Consider the following 15,359-nt stretch of genomic DNA (forward strand, 5'->3'; position numbering starts at 1 on the left):
GCGAAAATGAGAGATTTTGGTCAAAATAGCCCCATGGGTTATCTCCGCAGCAAGAGCCAATTTGAAAAAACTAAGGTAATATTCGGAATCAGTGCCCTTCAGAACCCCCAAATCCACTCTTGCTTTGTCTGCCTAAAAATATGTGTTGACCAGTGTAATCAACTCAAAACCATCCATTGGCTCTATCAGTGATATTGTAAACTCCTGGAAAAAAATCAGCATATGATGGTTGCTAATGTGTCAGATATCATCTACGGCCCTTTGTAGTTGCGGATTTAAAACAGTGAATAGTTCTAGTTGCGGATGTTTAAAAGTGAGTATTTCTAGTTCTAATTGCAGATTTTGAACATTTTGTAGTTCTAGTTGCCAGTTTTAAAAATCGAGTAGTTCTAGTTCTAGTTGCGCATTTTGAAAATCTAGTATTTTGTACGAATTTGAGTGCAGTCAATAAAAGATTACCGCAGCAACATTTGTACCAAACATGCATTTGCTGCATTAAGTTTTGTCAGAATGACTTCATGATTGGGAGCCAGAGTTTTTCGTACTACATAACTGGTGACGCAGCCTATCCCTTTCAGCTAGTTAAAAAGATTTTGGTCGACTGAAGGCACGGTGATCGGCTTTGCTCAGAAACTGCATTTCGCTAGTGCCAGAATGATAAAGGATGGCACATTCGAGTGCAATAAAGACAAAATCTGGAAGTGATCATTGATCAAGTATCAGATGTCAGAAATGCTCTGTATGACTTTTTTCAATAAACAATGCTCCTGCTTAACCAGATTTGTTTGTGCTCTGTTTCATTTTATTCATGGAAGAAACTTATTATCCAAGAAAAAAAGTGTAAGCTAATGCACAGTTCCACCTTTTTCATCAGTATCCTCCAGCTAGACCTGCAAAAAGATCGGATGTAAGTTACACTTGCCTAACATTGCATAACAAAGGAATGACTTGGTAGTGTAATTGTATTAAGACAAATGAAGGCATAGGCGAAAACCAAATTATGGCTTGGATGATGTGTGATGGTTTACCAGGACCGGCGGTACAATTTCGATTTCGGTTAGGAATTCGGAGCTAAAGGCATTCTCTTCTGTGTTGCTACTATCAAAGCAGATGTTACTAAATTCAATTTTCAGTAGGCGTATATGACGGTTATTAACCTACACACAACAAATACCTGGTTAGAAACTTACCTTTGCCTGTAACAAATTTGACAAGGGTTGAGATCAGCTACAAAAGTTTTCAGGTAACTCACCCAATTGGTAACTGCATCATTTGGAGATTCAATCAGTTTTATTAATATTTTCATCGTATGAAAACACCACACCACAAAACTGCGATACAATGAAAAGATAGGAAGATGTCGAAATAAATTAGAGTAGTCTTTAAGATCAGACACCCACCTTTGGCCTAGGCGAAGTAAAGAGGCATGAACTCCACACTGAATGAAACAATATAGACTGCAGACAGTACAAGACGCAAGCGACAGTTATGAAGTGACCTGGTCTTCACTGGAAAGATATAAATTCACGTCAAGGCTTGTAATGTGTGCTCCTGTTCTGTAGTGGGAGTATATGCGCATTGCGCAGAGCCTGTATAATAGACGTTCTACGCAGCAGTATCAGATGCTTTTCGAGAGCAAGAATCTCACGTCATCGAATATTCTTAGCAATTCCGCTTCACTGAATTCCAATGTATACTCCACACAAATCTGATCAACCCAAGGCAAAATCGAGCACAACCTGCACAACATTGTCACCAAAAACAATGTTATCTTTGCATTGCGTTGCCTCGTCACTATGAGGCGCTGCTAACCACAAGTTCACAGATTGAGTCGCCATGCCAGCAACGTTGTAAATTGCTATGGTCTGATAGTCGTATGTGAATCACATCCCAACTCCTTAAGTTCTCTGTTTGTTCATTCGCAACATAACCATTTCATAATATTACTCTCCATGTTCGCGAGCTGTTGAGAAATGGTTTCACGATTGAATGGCATATATTTTTTTCTCGTTGTAATTTTACAGATATCGCCGGCCGAGTTGGAATCGATAATTATTCAACATCCGAAAGTCGCCGACGTAGGCGGTATTGGTATACCCGATGCAACGTGCGGAGAGACATACCCAGGCCGTGTTATTTTTGGCATTTCAGGAGCCAGATGCCAAAACTGCCAAAAATAAAAATTTGAAAATGCCAAAAATAAGCAATTTTTGGCATATGCCAAAAATAACACGGCCTGCCAAATAGTGTATTTCGTTCATGGTGTTGTGTTAGCAGGACCTCGTTACAAGCGAGAAGAGCGTTTGTGAAAGGCAGGTTTCTTACTCTTGGTCCAGCCTACCCATTAGGGGTGAAAGCATGGTGTTCTAAATGGTGTGGGCACAGCGAGATTGAACGGCTGACTGCATTTGGTTTACGTCATACTTTCCATTTGTTCAAAGGCAATTTTACAACCATTTTTGACCGGCTTGTCGAGCACTAAATTTGATAAAACGGGTATCAATGAGAAGCTGCCGCAGTACTGATTATTAAAATCTAAATTATATTCTGCTCATGGAACTGGAACCCCCAAAATCAACCACAATTTTTGCATTGTGATCGAGCTGAACATTGTGACGCAACAAACTGTCTGGCTATTTCTGAGCTGCATAGTCTCGTTTTGCCAGACAGTCTTGTTGCGTCAATGTTCTTAAACAAGCTAACTTTCCCAGGACTCTTCCATGCGAGTTGGTAATATTAAAGCCACCTGAAGTGACAAAAGTTCTCCGAAAATATATCGGTAGACTGAAGGAGAAATGATAGTCGGGCTACTAAATAAAATGTGTTAAGAGACAACACAGGAAACTCCTGAAAAAGGAACGGGAAGAAAATTCTTTCCGCGATGAGATCGATGGCACTGGCGAAGTGATCTCTTTTCATGATGCATGGAAGCTGGTTCGGCCCTCCAAAGATTTTGAAGCTCTGAAAACCTTTTGTGGATGACTGGCAACATTCTTTCCCTCAACGGCTACTGTTGAAGCCGATATTTCCCAGATTCGCTGGGGGAGAAAAGAATTTAGGAGAAACTTAGCTGACCTGAGTTTGGAAGCACTGTTATAGTGCAAATGATTTAAGTGTATTCAACAGCTGTAACAATCAGCTGGTGAGCGTGTTAGTTAGGCTTTTCTTTCTCTTTTTTTTTGCTTATTGGCACCGATTCCGATGGATACTGCACATTTTGTGGTTTCGTTTGATATTATTAACCTATGAAATCGTTAGGTTTTTTCTTTTTCTTATTGTTTGTTGGCACTGATTATACGTGGATGCTGCACATTTTGTGGTGTCTTTTGACAAACTAGCCCAAATAAAGCGTTTTTGTGACTATTCCGAGGCTGAAACTATCTATTTAGAGGACGATGCCAAAACTGCCAAAAATAAAAATCGAAAAATGCCAAAAATAAGTTATTTTTGGCAGTTTTGGCATATGCCAAAAATAACACGGCCTGGATATACCTTAGGCCAGGGGTCGGCAACCTTTTGGTAGTCACGGGCCAAATATCGAGTGTAGAACTTTTTCGCGGGCCGGAACTTTCCATAATACTATATTTTATGGTCACTTCGGTATATTATCCTACATTGCTGCAATCTCAATCATACCAATAACAAAACACATTTATTTACACTTCAACAACGCAGAATAAATGTGACAATTGACGCAGCTTGATTTGTGGAAGGTTTTCAACTTCTGGTAACAAGTCAGATGAAGCAAGAATCTGACCATATTTTAAATGGGCGTCCGAAATAGTGATCTTAACTTGCTCTTCGTGAATTTCATTGTTGAAAACTATTGTTTACATGCGTACGTGCTACCAAAAATCGATGCAATTTTTTTTGCATTGTTGGTCTAGCTGGGATAAAGACCAATTTCAAGAACGTACTCTTTGTAAAGTCATGCTGTGATATGCTCTTTGTATGAAATTTGTCATTCAATTCAACTGCATCACATTTGAAAACGGCCCATTTGAAATTTTCAGGCAATTTAATTGGCGTCCACATTAAACGGAGTACTGAATAGTCGGAATTTATTTTGTAGAAAAGGAATTTAGGGAAAGCGGGTGAATATTCAGTAATTAAATTTCGCATCACAGTTACAAATGTAGTGTTGGTACTAGGTTTTCTCTCCTCCAGTATAGGAACGTGAGCATGATTTCTTTGTGTTGTTGACATTCCTAGGGTCGCAGATTTGTTTCGAATGCGCCTCAACATCTCATGTATTCAGCTGTTTTCCCCCGAAGTTGCAAATTCAATTTGTTCAGATGTGACGTTAAATGTACAAAGAAAGCAAGATTAGATAACCATTTTCGATTACAAGATTATGAGTCGGCAATATTTATATTTTCGAGGAGAGTTGCTATTTCATTTCTCGCAGTTCGTACACTCGTGCAAGCATAGCTGCTCGACTTAACGCGCCAACATAGCAGATATACAGGACATCGCCATATTAATTCTCTGCTTCTAATATTATCTGGCGTAAATGTAGGTGATTCAGTTTGTGAGACCAAATCATATAAACAGTTTTCATCATTGTGGCCAAAACACTATTCAGGTGTGTTGTCTTGGCGCACAATGCCTTCTGGTGAATTTAACTATAAATAAACTAACCTATACGGAGGCTAGTTATCTATAATTAAACAGTGTAAGTTTGAGATTTTGTCATTGCGTCTGAGATGTTCCAAGCGTTTTTGGCGGGGGGCATAGCGTATAGTGGTGACGATGAAGCGCCCATCAATCTGGCGACCGGCTCGATTCCCGTCGGAGGTTCATCTGCGCACCTTTTCCCCCGCCGTCGCCGTTCTTACGGCGACAAAAAAGCCCAGAAAATGACCCGACAGAAGAAAGAAAGCACTCACTAGGAATGAAAAGAACTAGTAGAAAGGGTCGCGGCTTCAAAAAGATCAACATCGAAAAGAACTGTGACATCGGGCACTCTAGGCCGAGGTGGATGTTAGAATGATAGCATCGCAACTGCATGTCGTTCGACATCCTCCTATCTGTTCATGACATCGCATTGCACATTGTATATGACTTATTCCGATGAAAAATATAACTCAACGATTGATTGATTGATTCCAGCAAGCAGAGGAAGGACACCTTTATTTTCACACCCCATCAGAGTGGCAAACCCTTTGAAAAGTATGGTACACCTTCGGTTGCGAGATACACCCGATTGATAGGTAACCTACTGATGTAGTCTACTCTACAGACAATCTCTATCTCCTACTTCAACCACCTTCGTTTTTTGGCGTAACAATAGACTAATACCATGTAGGATAGCAATGCCGCATTCTTTCCAAGCAGTGCTGCACTGCAGATTGAAACTCATTATGAAACGGCGGGCCGTATTCTTGTGATAACTAATTATGATGTCGCGGGCCGGACGATTTCGCTTGGCGGGCCGAACCCGGCCCACGGGCCGTAGGTTGCCGACCCTTGCCTTAGGCATTCGTTGTTCCGGCTGACGGAACTCTTTCTTCTAAGGAGGAAATGCACGATGTTGTCAATAGTAAGGGTGTCATCTTCAAGTAACTTATAAGGTCCATGCCTTTCTTTTCTTAAGATAATTTGTCCGAGTACAAAAAATTGAGGGGAGGAATGGAATTCGTGAAATTGATCCCGAAGTCACCGAGCGGCAAAATAGAACGACTTCGTCTGAAGACGATCGCTATAGTTTGATGGCACGGTCCACTATGCTACATCGGGGGCGGGAGACTTCATCAGCCAGCGGGCCTGATATGGGAAAGTGAAGTGTTTGGTATAGGCCTATCGCGTATCCATCCACCTATACAAGGAATATATCGTATTTATTGTAAAGTTTGGGTTTAAATCATAGATACCAGAACAGTATTTAATGAATTTATAAGCGTAATGTAGGACTACTTTAACAGCTGTTGAAGTGAATGAGATATCTGTGATCGATCGAAGGCACTGTATTGCCCACATATACGTAGAACTGCTAAACTACGTTAGTAATCGCATAGCCTCAGTTTATAGTTACCATTAAGATAGAGAAAAGAGAAAGGAATTGATAAGATACAATACATTACCCATTTACAAATTGATATGATGCAATTCGAGCCTGCGCCAATGGTTGAGGAATATATAAACTATATTCGAATTTAAATTCAATAAAACAAGAGGTTTGGTTAAGGTAAGAACAACTAAGGCATTCCAACGCGAAATAATACCACCACGCGGCATCTTCTCCAGAGAATTTTCGACGCTCGTGTTTTCTCAACAATACAGCCGTTAGTACTGGTGATAAATATCGAATACACTGCACATGGCCTACACGCCTGTCTTGTATTTACCCGAGGAGAAGTGTTCCGTAACAAGCATGTAGTCGAGAACCATATTCCAAGAGTCACCAACCCACATTTGGATCAACAAACCAATGGTTAAACACGACTGTGCTCTGCGGATGAGAGATTCAAATTGATTAAAGATTGATTTGTGGTACTTCATTTTCAATTGGCGATTCCGTCTAATTCTAATACATATAAATGGCGTCATTGGGGTGACAATCATAATAATTGAGGACACCGCATCACACACTACTCACGTCAGGTCTGTATGAGATCAGAATAACGTGGTTATGTTTGAAAAGTACAGCGACAGGGTAAGGCGCAATCTGTGGCCTCGCAGAAGGTACAGGCAGTATGTTTGGGATCAAATTTATGATTACCGAAGTAAAGTTGTTCTAGACGTGGCTGACAACCGTGCATAGGCGAATAACTGACAAATAACAAACGAAAGTCGTTGTGGGATAGAGGGTTGCCGACGGAGGTAGACTTTACAAATGACGAATATAAGCTAAGCTGTCTTGCACTGTGAGGGGTCGATTGGGGTTGTCGATTCTACGGCGTGCTTGTGATATTGAAATTGCTTCTTTTTTCTGGGTTTGACACCATCCAGTGAGTGCGCCACGTATAGTGGATGTTCCGGGCTTTTTCGAGGTAGCTATATTGTTTCGTGGTACCCGCATTGACCGTTGCCGTTACATTTTTATCAGGGTTGCGATTGAGACAGGTTTTTTGACGAATTTCTGTATAGACATTAGACATGCTCTGAACCAGGAGTCTCAAACTCAAAGGTGGTCGCGATCCAATTTCCTAGTTTTAATGGCACCGCGTGCCGCAGCACAAATAATGTTTATTAATGTATTTCAAAATAAGTCTTATTTGACGGGTCCTCGCAGACTGCTAGCATTCCACATACATCGTGAAAATGTGATTAACTATTGTGAATTCACGCTTGGCACCGTGACACGTAAAATCAAATTTTAACAACACTTGAACAAATTTGCTGTTGTACCTGGCATAGTCTGTCAATATGATTAGTTGTATCATGACATCGTAAAAGCTGCCGTGTTATTTTGCAGATAGCGAACATTAGACGTGCCATATTTTTTAACGAAGATTGATCTGATATCAGAGCATTGGAGCAGTACAGCCTAATCCAGGTTTCCGGCATACTCCTGATAATTAGGCTATTGATCATGTTGTGATCAAAGTCATATTAAATCAGCCATAGATTTACCATCTAATATTGGAACAGATCAATGATTGAAACTAGTGTCACATAGTAATAGAAATTTCCAAACGCCGGGAAACCAATGATGTTTCAGTTGTGGAGCGCACCACTTATCTCGTCCCCGTTAATTCGTGATATTGACATGGATAAAGGGACCCATGATGACGCAGGATGAAACTAACTATACATCAAGGGTACAACAGAAAGCCAATGGTTGCCATACCGACCTGCTTAGATTAATAAATACGCAACGCAAGCTACGACTTTTTGATATATTGCTTTTCCCCATATCAGTTTGATTTGTGTTTTTTTTGCGTCCATGGTTGTACCAAGTCACGGAGTTTCGAGTAACAAGTCCTTATCTGGTTGTGACATTTGACCCGACTCAACTCGATTCATTTTTATTGTATCACCCATTCAGTCCAAATCACAATTTTCAGTCACTAATCATCAACGGGTCATGTTTTACCATCATATATAAACGGGTAATGTGACGTAATGGCTGATCTTCCACTGCATGATAACTTTTGAAAGTGATGTGATGTATGATGAGTAGGTTTAGGTTTCTTAGTGCAGTTTTGGATCGAAAGTTTGAGTTCTCAAATGTAAAAAATAGATGTCGCTCTTAAATGTTGTCAAATACCTAAAGATTTCATATTCAGACGCGAAAAATTTCATATTCAGACGCGGGCTTCACAAATTGATCTCGTGGGCCGCGTTTTTGAGACCACTGCTCTGAACATTGTTTTAAACAAATGCCGTTTCAGGAAAATATAATTATATTATGATCGAGTATTGTGTAAATACTTCCTCGAAAGCCTTCGGGCGACCTGATCTAAATATCATCGATGTCAATATAGAATGTTTGAAAACCTTGAAATCGTCATCGTCTCAACAACTATATAGCATATAGTTATATATCAATGGAACGGATGGAGGTCCTGATAATGACAACCACCGACCGTAAAAAGGCCTTATGACCAATGACCATGTAGTCCTGGTCACGGGTATTTTTGATCCATTCAAGACATGGCCGGAAATCTTTTCGTGAAAGGCGCTAGATGGACCCCTCAGTTTGAATTGATATTCATGAGGAGCCATAGAATAACGCCAAGCCATTGTAAAGTTGAAATTGAAAATGCATGGCGTCGTGGCGATAAAAAAAAATACAATACAATAATGAACATGTTCTAAACAAGGGCCATGTTTGAAGCATGTTTATTTTAAATTAATTGTTGTGTTAAATGCAAATCAATTTGCTTATGCCTGGTCTTGTATAACAAAGAATGCAAAATAGGGGACGCAGCTGCCAATGTTGGGTCCTAAGCATATAGGCTTCATGGGAAGCAAGGTAAGGCATGTCACTCAGATGATGGTTCCCTATGGCACATAGCACCACTAAATCATTTGTTGTTTGATTGAAGCGTTAAAGTGACTAGTAGCTATTATTCCTACAAAAATGTTTAATCATGTATGCCACAATTCCAGTGAGGCTGAAATAAATTACAAACGACAAGATATAGTGTAAAGTAATTGTTTTCCACGAATCACGACTATCTGTTTAAAACTATTCTAGTTCAGTTATTACCGTTTATAAACCCGTTCTTTTATGCTTGGATGATGGCGTGTGCACCCGGACCATCGCACCTCAAGAGGCGCCACCCTCCCGCCTCTGATGATGAGGAATCTGCCGTAAAACGACCAATGCCAGTCAGACCAATACCAGTCAGACCAATACTAGTCATCCCAACCCCTTGTGCGATGTTTATATTGTTTATGATATTCGTGGTGTTTCAACTACATTGGTAATTTTACACCAGGCCGATATTCTTTATTGTGATTCCATATTTACCGACTTGCGGCACGGTCCACTTCTACAGGCTTTTTATAAGACAGCTTACACGGTCCACATGGCGAGAAGAAGGTCGTGATCAAATGTCTGATGTCAGTAAATCGTTTTGCGACATTGGGGTGAATCAGTCGGGTACTCGCATTTTCCCATCCATATGTTGAGATCAGTCGCTCACAAATTTTCTCGCCTTTTAGCGCAATCGAAAAATTAGAAATGCTCGCGGTAAACTTACAAGAATAGTTGCGTTGACAAAATGTTGACGCGCGTGAATATGCTGAACTCCGCGTTGGTTCATACGAACAGATACGTCTGAATTGCTCTTGCATTGTTGACAAACCTACCCGCATTTCTTTAATTTCAAAAAGTGCCTCTCTCTGTTACCACTCATAATTTCGATCGAACCCGGAATCCATGCTCACATGGACGCGCCGATGCAAACATAGCAATATAATTGTAATTGCTTTTGCACCAACCATGAAATAGGATTTCGAAACAGACAGCCAAAACTCGTCTAACAGCTTTGTAAAATAATGGGTCATCTCGTACATTAAATGAGCTGTGTTTCTTGTTTCGAAAGAGGATTGCTTGATAATTGTTCCCAGTGGATTAACTAACTACCTATCATTGACAGAAAATTCCGAGAAATATTGTTGCAATGTGATGGGGAATCCAGATAAGATGCTCATGATTTCAAGAATGATTTTCCGTTTGACTGAATTCAATATTTTATATGTAACTATACCAGTGGTTCCTAACCTTGGAATCAGAGCTCCTTGGTGTGATCTGGATTCTCAAGGGTGGAAACCCTCGGGTGGTATCGGGGACGCCAGAGAAAAATGGGTTGCAGTTGATGATGTAATAGTCGCACAGGGCGATAAAAAAACCTAGTTCATCTCCACGTATCGCCAATCACTGGGGTGAGATCTGGGTGTGCGCATTAGGACTTTGATCCCGTACCAAACGTTGGTTACAACAACCTTGATTTGATACAGAAAATATAACAAACAGTTGTTATTACATCGTCATAGTTCAGTGGCCATCGTGCGCTATTTCGGCGCGAAATATTGCAAATAGTTAAATGCAAACCAGGAAAGACCGACAGGAATTTGACCTCTATTGTGTCGTCTTTGGTACAACCCTTGAAATATGGGTGACGCAAGACCACGAATATTTCTGTAAAGCGGCGATGCAGAAAAAAAGCGTCAAGAGCTACTGATTTAGTATAGTCATCTTCGAAAATTCCAAATGGATCCCGGTACACCCGAGAATTTGTGGCAACACACAGTTCGGGAATCAGTAGCTTCGATTTTGTCGACCCGATTATGAGATTTTCCATGTATACAGAATGCGATCCCAAGTCTTACGACTTGTACATGCTTGGAATCTTCGGCGGCGCGGTGAAACACAGAACTGCTACTCTGACTAATGATTTTCAACGTCATGATTTCTCCACTGATGATTGGTACCAGGTGGACAACCTCATGGAAGGAAATCAAAGGTGGCGACCATTGACATTTACACGTCAGTGACATCGAAAACGCATCTTTTTTCTTTCTGTAGAACACGCATTGCAGTTACCACTTTCAAAAACGAAATGTGGGTATTAGGCGGGTGTATGGAGAAAGCTAATCGTGTATCGCTGTACGAAAGCAGTGTATACGTGTATCACCATCTCAAATCCTCGGATCGCTGGAGCCCGCGAAGGTCCATGACGCGCAGGCGGGCGGATTTTTGTGCCGCTGCCGTCGGAGACCGATTGTTCGCTATTGGCGGAGAAGGTACGCAGTCGACCTCAACGGTGGATACTGTAGGTAAGTGATCTCGTCGGTTGAGCTCTTATCGTTTTTGTGATGACGACATTGACGGTGACTTCCGCAACCCACATACTTGCATCAGCCTAGTGAATTTGGCACATCTGTCTTAGCAAATGCCAACGGTGGTTAGTGACTCTAAATCAAAATCACCACGCGTTATATGCAATGTTTCTGTAACTGACAAGTGCATGGTGCCGAGTGGACCAGATTTATATATAGAGCCGACTTATAGTGGTTCGTTGCAATCGCCAAAGATTGTGGATCATTGTTTATTATCCATTAGTAAAGTGATAGTGTGGAGTGAGCGTAGCATATTCTGTAACTCTTCCTAATTAGATACTCATGAATTATACTCCCTGATATCAATTTTTGTTAGGATTTTTTTTCGCAATGCCGTGAATTTTGCATCACTCACGTTACGAAATCTCAATTTCAGTTAGAAAAACAGTCGAAGAATTGAAAGCCAGCGGTGTTTGGCGCGCAGCTCCTGCAATGTCTTATGCGCGATCCTTATTTGCCTGTTGTGTCAATAACGACAAAATATATGTCACGGGAGGCGTACCTTCAGAGCATGGTTTCCACTCGGCAATAGAGTGTTACGATACAGCGACGGATAGATGGACGGATCTAACTTATTTACCGATGTGCTTCCGTAAACCACTTAGATTGGCATACGAAAATAATAACCTGTATGTCGTTGGAAATGATCTCTCCATCGTAAGATACGATCTCGCGGAACGTCTACTCACTCCGCAGATGGCACCGTCGCAAGATCCATGTGAATTGGATTTTTTTGCCGTCTTTACTCTGAACGGAGAGCTTTACGTGATTGGACGGACTGCGACGAGCACCACGAAATTTCAGAAGTGTCGACCCCCTGATTATACGTGGATGAGACAACCTCCACCACTCATTCCTTGGGAGAGCGACTACATGGGAATTGCTCTGATCAAACTTCGTACTCTGTTCAGGCAAAGCGTTCACGTTAAGTGGATTGTATAGTGGTTGCTCACCTAATACCAACGCTCGTTTCCGGTTTTTCCAATTTCCTAATAATGTGATTGCATATTTCCTGTCTAAGCATAGCTTGCGGTATTTATAATTGGGTATGTTTTTTTAAAGTTAATGTTCGTGCTCGTATCGTAGTGAAAACCATTTCTTTTCTTTCATTACGAATGTAATCATGTGATCAAGGACTGCAGTATTTATTCATTCTCTAGATCAGTGCTCGTCAACCTTAAAATACAGACTCGTTGACGCAATCGTGCACTTTTTTCATCGCGGACCCGCAAGAGAGTTACAATCAACATGAGCTGGTGGACTATATGATCATGGCCTTTCAAATGAGCTATAAATGAATACTTGACATGTAGCCACCTTTTTGGCGAGCGTCACCCACAGAATTAACTACTGCTTTAAAATCGTTATCCCTATGGCGATAGGGATCGTCCAGACCTCTGAATGGTTCTGGTTTGTGTGCACTCGGATCTTTTTGAAAGGTGCTATCTGAATGCGAATGTGAACATGAAGATAAGACGGCACGTGAGGTCATATTGATAATTAGATCCCTACGGTTTTCATTTCAGTGAAGTAATATATTGATATCCGCGATACCTAGCGACGACACATGACACACGTCATGTTACAATGCTGAAGTGTAGGATGATTTAAGGGTCACCAAATGTATGAACCAGAACAATCGAGCAGACATGGGGTAATCGTGATTAGTAATCGTAATCGATTACGACGATTACAGCATTTTCAAGTAATCGTAATCGCAATCGATTACATTCGAGAAAATTACGAAGTAATCGTAATCGTAATCGATTGTTTCACATATATAATCGATTTCTTTGTGAAAGAACGATTACTTTTCATTTGTAATCGCACTATGGCATAAACTGCACATTCGTGAACAAGTAGAGTGCGATATTATTCCATGTTATTGATAGCAAGTAACGTCACAGCTCACAAGTATTAGCTTTGCAACGCATTATCCACATGTAGTAAATAGACGTTCGATGTACGTACGTTTTACAATGTACAATCTATAATTGTACAATGTAGGCCTACGTGTAGTAGTGAAGAGCCACATGCAGCGTGCCGTCTATATCAGGTCAGCAATTCACTCGAGACGCAACTACCTCGCAGCGTTGTAATAACCACCACTTAGCCTAGTTTCAAATTGGAACGAGTGTATTGATGTTTGGTTAAGCTTAGCTAGACCCAGTTTAAACGTTGCTGCTTGGCGAGGAGTAGGCCTGCCTAGGTACATCTGACAAAGATTTGTCATTTTGTACTCGTCAAACGAAGCATTACGATTTCCACATTGAAGCATTGAAAATCAACAACTGCTGATAGAAATCATAACCGAGCCGTTGTTTGACGTTATTCGTAACGGAATCTCGCTATATATAACCGGTACCCATCGATTTTTCGCAATTCTTTACTCAACATTTGGATCTTCCCACATAGCCATCCGTTTATACACCATGTTAGCATAGGATGTAGCTAGAATCAGAACCGAAACATGACATTTTTCGATCGGCCTTTTCAAAGCAACTCGAAGACACGTTTGATGCGATGTGGATTCGCTGTGTAATTGTTGTTGTCGCGGAAATGGCGAAAATATCTTCAAATTCATGACTGAATTTCGTCAAAAATATTTGTAATTGCATAAACATTAATCTATTTTGATCCATCCTCACCAAACAAGGTCAGATTTACCGAGAGCTGAGGGAGCTGGTGTTTTCAAAAATGTGAGCAATCTATTATTAATTATAACATATTCGGTAGGGCCCGTTGTTAAAGTACTTTGTTGCATGTTGTTAATTCGTGACCTCCCGGCTGCTATATAGTCAAAAGAGTCACCCAAACGCAGCAGATTAAACTAAAGAAAAACGTTTTTCGTGGGACGCACAGATACATTGTCATTTCTTCTTCATTTCTAGAGACAATAAATCGCGAATAAATTTTGAGTCAATTATTTCTCTACAAAATAAGATTATTTACGAAATAATTCTGGGTCCCCTTCGAGCTCGCCATACATGTAATTGGGAGGTTCGGGGTGCGCCCTGACCAGAATGGAAATCGCAGGGTGCGAGAGATCGTCAGCTATAAAGTTGGGCAATGGGTATATTGTGATGTAACAAACAAATGGCGTCACATTTAAGCAGGAAAATGCTCTCTCATGAGGACCTATCATTACAATCGTTATATTATCATCTAATATATCTTGAAATATAAGTTCTAAGAAGCAAAATGAATGTAATCGTGAGTAATCGTGATTACTTTTCCAATGTAATCGTAATCGTAATCGACTACTTCGAGATTTTGCTGTAATCGTAATCGCGTGATTTAGAAGTAATCGTAATCGCAATCGATTACATTCATGAAGTAATCACCCCATGTCTGCAATCGAGCGACGATAACTCGCTTATGCCATGACGAACTAGGTTGGACCGCACAGTGCATTCTCAAGGCGTGGCATTATTATTGCTACGTTGATATTGATCGAAGTGACCATAAAACAAGTTATACAGTCAACACCCCAATCTGACGTAATTATTTTATGATGCAATAAGCATATCAACACTTGATAGATCCCACGCGTCTGCTAGACTTATTATATTAGGTTATGTATTCTTTATCATCAATTTTGTTGATTTCAATAATTGATTATCTGTTGACTAAGCACAACTTGGTGGCTGTAGGTACATGTAGGAGTGGATAAAAATGGACACATCGTGGTAATTCATATGGGGCTCAAAGACCGAAATCAGGTGACGAGCGGTGATATAGTCGTTCCATGTCCCTGCGTGTATAGGTGCAGGCGGGTTGGCAAATTTCCTGATTCGACTACGGCCGTAACTTTAAAAAAGCATGAATCCGGCTCCGATTCGGCTCCGGCCCAAAATTTAAAAATTCCACCAATAACTGCTCTGGTTTTGGCCCAATTCTGCACACCACTGGGTATCACCCCGGCTGTGTCACAAGTGCGAGAAGTACCTGATAAAGATACAGAAATATGTTAATAGCAACAGCAGCAAGAGAAAGCGGGTAGGTGAGTACGATTTCTCTGCACCCTGGTAGCCGTTGCAATTGCAATTGTATAATACATAGGT

The 15,359-nt window shown here is 40.7% G+C and overlaps 1 protein-coding gene across 1 annotated transcript in view; it reads left to right on the forward strand.

The window, feature by feature from the left end:
- The window catches only part of LOC145448217 (kelch-like protein 40), a 48,472-nt gene extending 35,975 nt beyond the window's left edge, over positions 1-12,497 (forward strand). The window contains exons 2-5 of the mRNA XM_080326576.1: positions 9,281-9,325; positions 10,766-10,919; positions 10,982-11,232; positions 11,672-12,497. Of these exons, the coding sequence (XP_080182702.1) occupies positions 10,795-10,919; positions 10,982-11,232; positions 11,672-12,237 (942 nt within the window). The 5' untranslated portion in view covers positions 9,281-9,325; positions 10,766-10,794 and the 3' untranslated portion in view covers positions 12,238-12,497. The remainder of the gene's footprint in view (positions 1-9,280; positions 9,326-10,765; positions 10,920-10,981; positions 11,233-11,671) is intronic.
- Positions 12,498-15,359: the final 2,862 nt, after the last annotated feature.

Source organism: Botryllus schlosseri, chromosome 10 (genome assembly GCF_051294905.1).
Source record: "Botryllus schlosseri isolate E-star chromosome 10, Bs_hap1, whole genome shotgun sequence".
NCBI classification, from domain to species: Eukaryota; Metazoa; Chordata; class Ascidiacea; order Stolidobranchia; family Styelidae; genus Botryllus; species Botryllus schlosseri.